The 13,402-nt window shown below is 39.6% G+C and overlaps 1 protein-coding gene across 4 annotated transcripts in view; it reads left to right on the top strand.

Moving 5' to 3' along the window:
• Nucleotides 1-13,187, top strand: part of LOC122554392 (cytochrome P450 4B1-like) — a 63,054-nt gene extending 49,867 nt beyond the window's left edge. For all 4 annotated transcript variants that reach the window (XM_043699323.1, XM_043699325.1, XM_043699326.1 and 1 more), the window contains 6 exons: nt 262-368; nt 2,061-2,251; nt 2,999-3,132; nt 4,619-4,683; nt 10,951-11,033; nt 12,801-13,187. In XM_043699323.1, the coding sequence (XP_043555258.1) occupies nt 262-368; nt 2,061-2,251; nt 2,999-3,132; nt 4,619-4,683; nt 10,951-11,033; nt 12,801-12,972 (752 nt within the window). In that variant the 3' untranslated portion in view covers nt 12,973-13,187. The remainder of the gene's footprint in view (nt 1-261; nt 369-2,060; nt 2,252-2,998; nt 3,133-4,618; nt 4,684-10,950; nt 11,034-12,800) is intronic.
• The last annotated feature ends 215 nt before the right edge of the window (nt 13,188-13,402 follow it).

The following is a 13,402-nucleotide window of genomic DNA, read 5'->3' as shown; positions in this document are numbered from 1 at the left end:
GCCTCCGACGCTCCAGAGAAAACAGCCCCAGCCTGTTCAGCCTCTCCCTGTAGCTCAAATCCTCCAATCCTGGCTAACATCCTTGTAAATCTTATTTGAACCCTTTCAAGTTTCACAACATCTTTCCGATAGTAAAGAGACTAGAATTGCACGCAATTTTCCAAAAGTGGTCTGTTTCCGTGCTGTATATCTCTATGTCTCTATGATTCCATGTATCCTTCAATTGGGACATTTCTCTATATTAAACTATTCTTTTATTAGATAAAGTAATACATCAGAGGAAGGAGGCGCTGAAAGATGAAAAGGAACTTGAACGAATCAAAGAAAAGAAGCATCGTGATTTCTTAGATATTCTTCTGTGTTCAAGGGTCAGTACCTGTAAATAATCTTGCTTATGTACATTGATTTTTATGCTGAGGTGGAATAGGCCAAACTGATCAATGTGACATTTCCAAAAATATCTGTGCTGCAGCATTGTAGAAGGTGTGTACTGTTCTATAAGGGTGGGAAGGATCTAAAAGAATTAATGTTGTGGATTGCCTTAAGCCCCATTCAATATGATGTTGTCATACAGATTTAGTGGATGAACAGATTAGGATCTCAAAGGAGTAAGACCTACCATCAAGGTCTTGATATTTTCTAATCAATTTGTTCAGAAATGTGATTACAAACCTTTGGAGCAGCTGGGAGCTTAACCCAGGCCTTCTGTCTCAGAGGTAGCTATGCTACTGCTGCATCACAAGAGTACCTACCATCTAGGTCTTCCTTATAGTCGCTGTAACAATGTTGATTAGATTAGATTAGATTCCCTACAGTGTGGAAACGGGCCTTTCAGCCCAACCAGTCCACACCGACCCTCCAAATAGCAACCCACCCAGACCCATTTCCCTCTGACTAATGCACCTAACACAATGGGCAATTTACATGGCCAATTCACCTGACCTGCACACCTTTGGATTGTGGGAGGAAACCAGAGCACCCAGAGGAAACCCACGCAGACACGGGGAGAATGTGCAAACTCCACACAGACAGTCGTCCAAGGCTGGAATCGAACCCGGGTCCGTCACGCTGTGAGGCAGCAGTGCTAACCACCGAGCCACCGTGCCACTGTAACTAATGTTAATCACATTAGTTTAACTTCTAACTAGTTGCTATCATGCAATAAATTACTTTGTGTTTAAGACAAGAGTCTCTTCTCATTAGATACTGTGTCGTTTTCCTCTAATATGCTAGACCAACAGATCCTATTGATCCCTACCAGGAAAGAAGATGGTGGCAGCAAATCTACCAGATAATAAGCAATAGAACAGAATGTTCATAAAACAAATGATATGTTCCTGCCTGTAAGTGCAAGGAAGTAAAGGAAAATGTTACTTCACCTTTTATCAGATGATGTTTTTTTCCCAATACATATCTGCAGTCCAAGGGTTTGAGAGAAGCCATATTTCACATACCACTGTCACCTCCCTCCACAAGCAGCTTGATGTTTCTTTCTCAAGTGTTTTTTTTATTTATTTTTTGTATTTTATCCCACAGAGAGTGACGGTTGATCTCATTAACACTGCCCCTTCTCAATACCTGACTTGCTTCATTGGGCAACTCCCTCGTCTTCCACTTGAAAGTGCATATTTAAAGTACTTCAGATCACACATTAAGCTAATCAGTTCAATAACCTAACAATCTGCTCAATAAGCCAAACTACCTGATTTACTTGCTGTTTCCCAATTTACTCAGCATTCCTAGTTTCCAACCATCACTCTCCAATCCTGTACTTTCAAGTTAAGCAGTTGTAACTACAAATGATTCATCAAGTGAGCTGACATTTGAAAGTGACTGTAGGCTTAGCACTGGAGAGACTCAATGTGTGGAAGTCCTGTGTACAGGTCGCAGCAAGACGTAAGGCCTACTGTCAATTTCTGAGGCAACTATGTTAAAACATTTCACTTTCTCATGGCTTGGCATGGATTAAGAATAATTAATCAAAAATATAATTCTCCAGTGAAAATCAGTCAATGCCAGACAATCGATTCTGACTCATTGTAACGATAATTTTGCTTTAGGATGAAAATGGAATTGGACTATCCGATGAAGACCTACGAGCAGAGGTTGATACATTCATGTTTGAAGGCCATGACACTACAGCGAGTGGAATCTCCTGGCTGTTGTACTGTTTGGCTCAACACCCAGAACACCAGCAGAAGTGTAGAGAAGAGATCCAGGAGCTCCTCGGGGGCCAGGAGAAATTTGAATGGTGAATTATGGGGCATATTTTGCTCGTCAGTGTTTATAGGATGTAAAAGCAAACTCTCAAATGGAATTCTTTTACACCATTGTGCTTTGATTAATGATGTAAAATTCCTCAGCCCATACATAAGGTGCTGCATTGAGTTCTGGGCAGCACAACATGGGGAAAATATAATCAACGACAAAGAAGAAGAGAAAAATAGCAGGACTGCTTCACAGAGTAACCGAGATGAGTGACACAAAGTGATCCATTGAGAAAGGTAGACAACAGGGGGCGCAGTGATGATTATGATGAGCAATACTTTAAATTAAGCAAGGAAAGTAGAATCAGAGAACATAACCTCAATTTTGTGAGACTCTTCTAGTAAATGAAAATCTCAATATGAATAAATGTGGGGTCAGAAAAGTCAGAACAGAATATCTGATCCATACCATGTCACACTGAGATGAAAAATGCTTGTTAATGGTCAGTGCAAACAAATGCTATTATTTAGGTAAGTTTCACAGTGAATTTAGCTGTTTTCTCATTGTTTGCTTGCAACACAGCTTTATGGGTATCGCAGTTTATGGATTTGGGTCTTTCAATGTTGTCTTATTAAAGAGTATTTTTTATTTGCAAACTTTAGAATTGGTACTGCTTACTATTAGCACTTTGCAGCCTTGTTTCTGCTGCTAGCAAAATTAATCTAATTCAAATAATATATGTCAACCAATTTTGTTTATCTGCTATTAAGTATTCAATATTTATTTTCAGGGAATTCTTAAGTAATATGCCTTACACCACAATGTGCCTAAAGGAATCACTACGGCTTTATCCCCCTCTACCAGGAGTGTCCAGGAAACTGAGCAAGCCACTCATATTCCCTGATGGAAAGCAAGTACCTGCAGGTCTTATATTTCAGAATCTTTTATTATTTGCATAAATTATTGTCAAGTACTTCATTATAAATCATGTACTCATTCTTCTTAAATATTATCCATCTACAAACAACTGCTAACGGGTCATGGAATAGGTGTATGGTGATATGGACACTAGTGAAGGAATGATGATTACTGCCACTGTTATAGCCATCGCATCATTTGTCTGCTTAGTGAAAATCAAGCAAAGAAAATCATTGATTCTTTTCTGTCAACAATTTGGAATGTATCCGACAGTTTTAGTGAGATTCTGAGTGATGAGTTTTAGCCTCCTTGATTCTGAGCATTTGCAAATTTACAGTGCAAGATTACTTAGGACATTCCTCTAAATGGCTGTAGACTTGTAATCTCAGTAAGGTTTGAAGAATGGATGCAATGACAGTTGTAAACATCACAATTGTGCAGTGAGGAATCTCTTTTTCAAGGATATTTTACTTTGGTGAATTTTCTCATCAGTTCCTTGGACTCTAATTCCATGGACCTTCAATTTTCCAATTGCTGTGTGAACTGTTGTCACTCAATGTGTCACTGCTAACACTTAGGCATTATTTTACTCAAATCATTTTGTTTCTCCTAATGATGCTATCTGCCACATTTCTATTTATCCTAATCTTATGCATATGTCCAAGTGCTACCTGAATTGGTGAAGCAAATGATGACTGGCTATTGTATGGGTACTTAGTGTTGGTGGCCTTGAACCTCCTGGTGTTTGCTGATGGAATGACTTTACAACATAATGACTTGCTGTATCTACCTACTAGCTGGAACATCTTCAGCATTATCAGTGTGTCTGCTGAGGAAAAGCTGCTTCAATTTTTCCTCCTTTCGTTTTCCATTTTCTGAGTGCTACTACATGATGATGAGAGATCTGAATGTTATAGAGTCTAGAAAGTGTGGCAGAAGTAGTGGTAGGACCAATAAAGGAGCCAACTCTTTAGCATTGCCAAAATTACAGTTAAATAATTTGTTCAATCCTGATGAAGGAGTCAATGGTCTCAAGAGCAACAGACAACAGAAATGTGAAGCTGCAAGAATGTGCAATAATTGAATGCTAGAAATAGAATTGATAGAAATGAATTTCAAAGCATTAACCTAACTCTAATAATCAGATTTTTTGAAGCTCATTGATGAAATTATGTACAATAATTATTCCAAACGTTTCCACAGATTTTCATGATTTACTGAGTATGTCACTGACATGACGTAAGCAAATTCCAACATCTCAGATGTCAGGAAAATGCCAGAAAGAAATCAGACACTTTTCCCCAAAGAGGAAATGTCAAAAGGCTTCCACTATATCTTCAAAGACTCATTGCCTCACCAGCAGGAACCTTAGAGCAGACTACCTGGTTGTCCCATAGCCTGGGAAATAGTGTGCAATATAAAGTTTGGAAAATAAGACGAATGAGTCATATGTCTGAAATTGCTACTGAATGTGTGAATTATATTTTCACAGGTTGTCTGGTTGCATTAAGTATCTACTCCCTCCACAGGAATCCAAATTTCTGGGATGATCCTGAGGTAATTTATTTTCTAATACTGAGACATTAGTTGACAGAGTCATTACATGAACACAATCCTGTTAGTGCACTGTCACTAGACATTCTACCAACCTCTAAAACAAGACTCTTTGATTCAATTTTTCCATTAATTTGAATAGTATCATATTTATCTGCTTTACACTTAACAAAGATACAATACTTTAGATATTTATTAATTTGTAATTTTTGAGTAATATCTGTAATATTTCTGAGTATCTCAATGACGTTTGAATATAAACCAAATTGTGTAATATTTTATGATGGAAATCTTATTATCCACCACTTCCCTGCTGTTATCATTCTTTTGAATGGATCTCTCAAATGTTAATGTTGATCTCTCCCCCTGTATTCTGCACTCTGTTCTGCTATTCAGTGCACTTTTGTATGATCTGCCTGTAAAGCATGCAAAACAACACTTTTCACTGTATCTCAGTACATGGGACAATAATAAATCAAATCAAATTTAAACAACTTCCAACATCTAGATACTCTTGAGGTGGACCAAGTACATGTTTACATCTGTTTTCTGTATGTAGCTTGTTTTAACTAAAACAGGTCACTAGTCTGAACCCAGAACATGATAATGCCATTCTACATCAAGTATGGCTGACTAGGAATCTCTATCATTATTATCTGAGGTAGGCATGATGGAAGGATTTGAAGATTGATAAAGTGTTTAGCTTTGTTATCAATGCACTTTCTGTGGTTTTGAAGTCCTGAAGTAGGATTTAAACTCAGGAACTTCTAGTTCAGAGGCAAAGAACACTACCCACTGACACACAAGATCTTATGTGGAATCTTACCAGATCCTATGACTAGAAATTTGGGAGAATTGTGTGTCAATTTAAAGTAGGCCTTTCTCATCGCCAGAAACAAAATATACCATTTTCCACAGATTTCCCGACCTTGATTGAGATTTTTGCTGGTTAGCAGCGAGACCCCTATGAGCAGGAATCGTCACAAATTATCATCTGCATTAGTATTTGATCTTGTTTTATTAATCTACACTCTCCTATTTTGCCACCCACTGGACAGAAACTTGACACAGAGAATTCCCAGCACAAAAGCTACGGTGGGTGCTTTTTGACTCCAGCTTGCTGCATGCTCCTCCAAACCTTCATCTTGGACATACAACATCAATGTCTCAGGACATGAGGGACATGGATAGGATAAATAGATAAAGTTTTTTTCCTGGGGTGGTGGAGTGCAGAACTAGAGGGCATAGATTTAGGGTGAGAGGGGAAAGATATAAAAGGAACATAAGGGGCAACTTTTTCACGCAGAGGGTGGTACGTGTATGGAATGAGCTGCCAGAGGATGTGGTGGAGGCTGGTGCAATTACAACAGTTAAAAGGCATTTGGATGGGTATATGAATAGGAAAGGTTTGGAGGGATATGGGCCAGGTGCTGGCAGGTGGGACTAGATTGGGTTGGGATATCTGGTCGGCATGGACGGGTTGGACCGAAGGGTCTGTTTCCATGCTGTACATCTCTATGGCTCTATGACATGCTTCATGGATACTGGCCATATGCATCCTGCATCCATGGAGACTGGCATCTGACGTGTGCTACAACTTACCATGGTATACCTCAAATCCACTTACAGAATGCTACTGTCCTTCAATGCTGCACTATGAATCACCGTGGTAACTATCATTGCAATGTTGGTGCAAGGGTGTTTTGCATACAGAAATGGTCAATCAGCTCATTGTTCAGGCAAGGCTGCATCTAATTGCTCACTTTCTTGGCAATCGCTCACTCAGCTCCCACTTGGATGTTCACTGCATCCTTATCTTGCCTTGCTGACTTTTTGTCTGGCTGGTTTCAAACTTTAAGGCTTTAAGGTAGTACCCTAAACAGCAAAGCACAATGGTAGTCAGCTTGTCAACAATTATTAGTCAAAGGCTATACATGTTGCTATATGACACCATGTTATGTCCATCTCTCATGTACAGCATGTGCCAGCAGTCTACATGGTAAACATACTGCATGTTTATCAATCAAATAGTCATGCCTCCAAGTCAAAAGTCCTCAGTTGAGTCATAGGGCTTGCTGTCAGTCAAGTGATTCAAGAGCAGCAACCAATCACAAAGTAGGGCTTGGGCAAGGGCTGTCATTTGGACAGTCACAGATAGGGGATCTGCCTCATTACAGTCAGGGCATTGGGCTACTGTAAAGATGTGGAGGCAATCAATACTGAGAATTGTAGGCTGCAGCCTGGAGTGCAGAGGGAAACTTGATACCTATGTAGAGGGGAAGTTGGTAGTACATGGGATGACTTGGGATGCTGTGGGAGAATGGGTGGCAAGTGTTCACCACCACTGGCCTCGATGATGATCTGTGATGTACAATGATGGACATTACCAAACTGGACAGATGGAGTTTAGGAGTAAGGTGGATTGTTGGAATCTCAGTTCAAGGTGTGGGTGGATACATCTGGTGATTTGGTGAAGGTCAGTTATTCAGGGTGTGCGGGGTACAAAGAAACATGGAGGCTTGGGGTAGGGGTGGGGTAGACAGGTGTGGACCTGATGATCAGATTGAACCTCAGACTCAGGATATTCTTCACAACCCAAATTTCCTTCCATGATCTGCCAATTACTAAAAATTACCTGAGAATGGAAAAATGGGTTGGACCATGCCCAAAGTGGGTGAAGTCAGTGACTATTTAATGGACTGCATGATGGGAGAACCTTCAATGGCAGCTGCATCAATCATGAACCTGCATTGAGCAAATTCACATCCTCTGCAGTGATATCTCCATGCATGTGACAAGTATGCAGGGTTCAAATGTTATAGGATCATTGATTCATACAACATGGAAACAGACCCTTCAGTCCAACTTGTCCGTTTCAACCAGATTTTCCAAACTAAACTGGTCCCATTTTCCCCCACTTAGCCCATATCCCTCTTAAATCCTTCCAATTCATGTAGCTGTCCAAATGTCTTTTACATGTTGTAACTGTACCTGCATCTATCACTTCCTTTGACAGTTCATTCCACAGCTGAAAATGTGTTGCTGGAAAAGCGCAGCAGGTCAAGCAGCATCCAGGGAACAGGAGAATCGACGTTTCGGCTCTGATCTCCAGCATCTGCAGACCTCACTTTCTCTTCAGTTCATTCCACATACAAACCACCCTCTTTGTGAAACAGTTGCCCTTCAGATTCTTTTTAAATCTTTCTCCTCTCACCTTAAAATTATGCCCTCTAGTTCTGAACTCTCCTACCCTTTGGAAAACACCTTTGCTATTCACCTTATCTAAAGGCAATGTTGACTATGTCATTGATCCTTGCAAATTGCAGATAGAAGCCTCGGTGAAGCAGAAGTAATCAAAGGCAACCTTAAAAGAGGTATCTGGGGTCACATCACATACAGCTAATGCTAGAGCTCCCAGGGTGCAAAACACATGGACTAGAAGGACAATGCAATAAACCCAAATGTGTAATGCTAGGTGATGCTTGGAGGAGAAGAGTTCATTGCACATACAGCACTTAGATGAAGTGTTATTACTTTGTCTCATGACTGATGGAGCACTCATCAAAATAGGATCCTATGTCAAAGTATCAAGATGAGTCAATACATGGCCCCTCCTTACCAAAATGCTCCATTTCTCACTCTTTGGAGAAGTGTATACAGCCAACTTTTTTTGTTTTTATCCATTCATCAAGTATGGACATAGCTGGCCAAGGCAGCATTTATTGACCATCCCTCGTTAACCGTGAGAAAAAAGTGGTGAGCTTTGAACCCCTGTAATTGATTTGCTGTAGGTAGACCCACAATGCTGTTAGGGAGCAAGTTCCAGAAATTTGACCTGACGAAGCATAAATATATTTCTGAGTCAGGGTGGTAAATAGCTTAGAAGGAAACCTGCAGGTAGTGGCATTCCAATGTATCTGCTGTTCTTGTCCTTCCAGATGGTAGTGATACTGGGTTTGTTTGGTGCTGTCTATGGAACCTTGGTGAATTTCTGCAGTGCAGCTTGTGGATGATACTTACTGCTGCTACTGAGCGTTGGTGATGGAGGGAATGAATTTTTGTGGACGTGATGCCAACCAAGTGCATACTTCTCCATAGAGTGAGAGATGGACTCTTTTGATAAGGAGGTGTGCATGTAGTGACTCGGCATTGCTCGAGATAGTGTCAAGCTTCTTGAGTGTTGTTGCAGCTGCACTCATCCAGGCAAGTAGGGAGTATTCCATCACATTCCTGACTTGTACTTTGTAGAAAGTGGGGAGGTGAGTTATTTGTGTAGGCTTCCTAGCCTCTGACCTGCATTTGTAGCCAAAATATTTATTGCCAGTTTAGTTCAATTTCTGGTCAGTGGTAACTGCAGGATGTTAATTATGAAGGATTCAGTAATGGTAATGCCATTGAATCTTAAGGGACAATTGTTAGATTTTACCTTGTTAGAGATGGTCATTACCTGGTACTTATGTGGCATGAATGTAACTTACCACTTGTCAGCTCAAACTTGAATATTGTTCAGATCTTTCTACATTTGGACATGGGCTGTTTCAGTATCTGAGGATTCATGTGTGATACTGAACATTATTATCAGTGAAAATCCCCCCTTATAACCTTACAATAAAAAGAAAGTCGTTGGTGAAGCAGCTGAAGATGAGTAAACCAAGGATGAGAGCATTCCCATTTGAGAATGAGCTGTTGCTGTCTGTAAAATGCAACATTCCTCATTGCTGCTAATAATCCCACAGGCACAGCCTTTAACACATAAGAACATCACCAGCTGAAAATGGAATAGAGATCAAAATAAGTCAATCATGCTAAGGAATTGCTGTGAGATTTTTTGAATTATTGAGACCAAAATAAAACATAAATGGGATAGCATACAACATATTGTAGCAAGTTTCAAAGTAGAAACACATCAAAGAAAACAAACAACCAGGACAAAGCTTCTGTAGTTTATCAATGGGATCTCAATCTCTTAGTACGGTGGTACCTTGAAGCTTACTTGCTATTATCTATAACATAAAGTTATCATTAATTACAATTATTTAAAGTTATTTTTTGTTTACAGTTGGATCTGAATGACAGTGATAAACAATTATTTCTACAACAACCTAATCACAGGATTTAAATAAGAGCACTGTTATTCATTCTGCTTTGGACAGGCTTGAAATGGAGAAGTATTTTACTGTGTGTCACAGTAGAATGCAAAATTTCAGTTACTGAGATGAAAGAAAAAGTTCAGTTCTCCCAAAATGTGTTTTACAAGTAGAATTTTGTAAAATTGACTACACTTGAGAGTGAGAAATGCACATCAGAAGTGAGCTTGGAAGAGCAGGTTGTTATGGTGACAGTGGCAAAATGCCAGGGAAGCGCATTGGGAGGGCTCCCTGGAGCAGTCATACTGTCAGGCCCTTTTTAGGTGAAAATGGCAGTGGCTTCCCACTCTGCTGACCAGGGGCAGAAGGCCTATTGAATAATTAGAGGTCAAATTAAAGGCTAGTTTTTCTGGGCTACCAGGGTTGGATTGACTCCTGCAATGTGATGAAGCACCTGAATGCATGGACACAGTCTCCCAGTCACTTCCCAGCAACTGGGGCACCATCATTTTTGAGAGGCCTTGGCATAACAAAGGAGCAGTGGTGCAAAGGCCAGCCCACAGTCCTGACTCCACCACCAGAGGTTAATGCTGCACCCCTGCCACTCCCCACGTCTGCCCCCAGCACCTTCAGTTGTCAGGGCTTACCTACTAAGCCCCAGCACAGAAAAACAGTTTTCAGCTACGAAGGTCGTCGCTCAAAATGGAGCTAGGCACTTTGCCTGCCTTAGAGCCACTGCAGTTAGTGCACTTCCTTGGTAATGGTGCCAAGGCTTCACAACTGCTGACCCTATGATTGAAGTGGCAGTTTGAAAGAGTAGCACCCCACCACCCTCTCATTCTTAATTACATGGCAAGCTTGACAGTAACTAATTAAAAGATACTCAAAAGGCCCGCATCTGTGTTCCAAGGTCAAGTCTCACACTGGCTGAGAATATTCCAACCTGATATATGTTATCCCATAACTGTTTGGGCCCCTTCATCTATAGTTTCTGTCAAGTACCCTTTGAAATTCAGTATACTATAGCTCTCTAAATGATGATGTAAACATGCAAGACTATCACATGATAAACATCGTGGATTTTTATGAAGCTGTTTTACCATAACCTAGCTTTTTGTTGATATTTGTACAAGCATCTACTACACATTTCTAACTGATGTTTACCATTGCCTTTTCTTATCAGAAATTTAACCCATTGAGGTTTACTCCAGAAAATTCAGAAAATAGGCACCACCATTCCTACATGCCTTTCTCTGTCGGACCAAGGTATGATAACAAGAGTGTTGATTGTCAGTTTGATGTTGTTCGTGACACAAATTATTTTTATATAAACCTAGTTTACAGCAGGTGTATTAATGTATTCCAGTTCAGCAGAACAGTTTCATATCCTTCTATTACTGTTAAGTAATATATAATACTGGAATCTACAATATTAGGATCAAAATTATAAAGTTTGGGGAGATGTGGGGTGAAGATTTCTCATGTTAAAAAAAAATTGTGTTTTTCGGGGTGGGATGAGAAGACATTAATGGAAAGAGACCAAAAGCAGGATCAAATGTTATGAGGTTAGCAAAGCAAGATTAAACAGATCCAGTTGGAGAAGCTTAGGGAGAGAGTTCCAAAGGTGGGAATGGCTCAATGAATAACTTATGGTGTTTCAGAATGGAGAATATGTCATATAAAATCAAATGAAGAGATTGATCTGGGTAATTGAGCTAAAAGGATCAAAGATTGGGCAAAAGCAGTAACAGTCTATTGAGTTGGATGATCAATCATGATCAAAATGAATTATTGAACAGGCTTGAAGGACTGACTAGCCCATTGCTAGCCCTGTTTCCTATGTTTCTATGTATGTTTCTGTAGATGGCTATCTAAAAGCCTATAAGTTGAGAGAATGATGCCATGCAGGGTTCAGGAAATAAAGGGATTGGTGAGAGTTAGACAAAAGAACCATAGATTTGGGTGGGACCTTAATCGTGGTACTGACATTGGATAAGTAATACAGAACCCAAGGTTAATGATCTTAATGCACGGGTTCTAATCCAATTAAGGTAAATGGTGAGGTTTGAATTCAGTAAAAAGAAGAAGCATGAGTAAAAAGCTAGCCCATAGATACTCATATGGATGTTAATCTCACAGTTGATTGTTATTAAAAACCCATCTGGTTCACTAATGATCTTTACAGGAAGGAAACTACCATCCTTACCTAGTCTGGCCTACATATGACTCTAAAACTACAGGAAGTTTAACTTTTAACTGCATGAATGAAGACCTTTCCAGCAAAACCCACATCACGTGAATGATTTTTTAAAAAATTCTCTCAAAGTCCCAAAAGCCAGTTGTCCAAATGAGACCAAATATATCAGATTACCAAATAATGATCCAGGCCAGGATTGAGGCCGGAGCCCCTGGTGATTGCTGATGACTTCCGAAAAGCCTCTGACCCCCTTACCAACGAAGCTAATGAAACACTTCTGATATTTTTCTCTGAAAGCTTTGGCAACAATTCCTCAATACTTGGCATTCACTTCCATTTTGTTGCCACTCAGCAGGATGGAGCTGAAGATTTTCCATCTAATTGTTCAAAAACTTGCCTAGGATATTGAAATCATAAGATTTCTCCCTGACCCACCAACATCAGAGGGGTTAATGATTAGGTATACTCCAAAACTTATGCTGGAATGTCGAGGTACAGATTTTCCACCACAAAAATTTCTAGTGTCCTGGGGTATGTAATGACAGTGATTTGAAAGGAATGGGACAATGTCTGATTATTGGGATACTGTGAATTATCAGAATGATGGTACATTGTTTAGAAATGGGTGCTAACCTATCCTGTCAAAAACTGAGATGGCTAATACAATGGTAAACAAATAACCAAATTGACCAGGACCAGAATTTAATTCAGTTCAGCAGAATGCATTATCCCTACAATTATTTATGTAAAGAATATTAACTTATTGATTATGTAGACTTTTGAAGAAAGATTGAAAAACTCCCACGTGTAAACTCCAGTGTACTTATTATTTTTAGGAACTGCATTGGTCAGCACTTTGCCATGAATGAAATGAAGGTGGCTGTCGCTCTAATTCTTAATCGATTTGAACTGGAGGTTGATGAAGTAAATCTACCAATTAAAACACCCCAAATAGTCCTCCACTCGAAAAATGGAATACATCTGAAGATTAAAAAGCTGGAGAAGTAAATCCAAAAAAAAGATAATTCTGCAATGTCTTTCTGCCAGCTGACAAAATTAGTAACTATTCTTAAAGTAGCAACTTCAAGAATAGACAAATTAATTTAAAAGTGAATAATAATTTTTGCTGTAAAACACTGGAAGGTCAACTTGAACTTTGTTTGGAAATGTAAGATTGATAATCAAGAATCAGGAGTGATATAAAATGGGCTGCTTATTTTCTACCAACAATTTTGCTATTAATTACTTGTGGACTTCCCAGCACATTGTTTCTCCTTCTGTTCTTTTTCCTTTCCACATCTTTCTGACGGCTGGATCTGTAATCTTGAAGTTCTAGGAGCTGGTTTGCCTCATCAGCTCATCCAATGGTCCATTTTTCTTGTAGAGAGAAGCTGAAATTGTTCACTTAGAATTGAGGAGTTCAAGATCATGAAACATT

Source organism: Chiloscyllium plagiosum, chromosome 11 (genome assembly GCF_004010195.1).
Source record: "Chiloscyllium plagiosum isolate BGI_BamShark_2017 chromosome 11, ASM401019v2, whole genome shotgun sequence".
NCBI classification, from domain to species: Eukaryota; Metazoa; Chordata; class Chondrichthyes; order Orectolobiformes; family Hemiscylliidae; genus Chiloscyllium; species Chiloscyllium plagiosum.
Note: the sequence above shows the minus strand (reverse complement) of the source record. Positions and strands in the feature narration are given on the sequence as shown.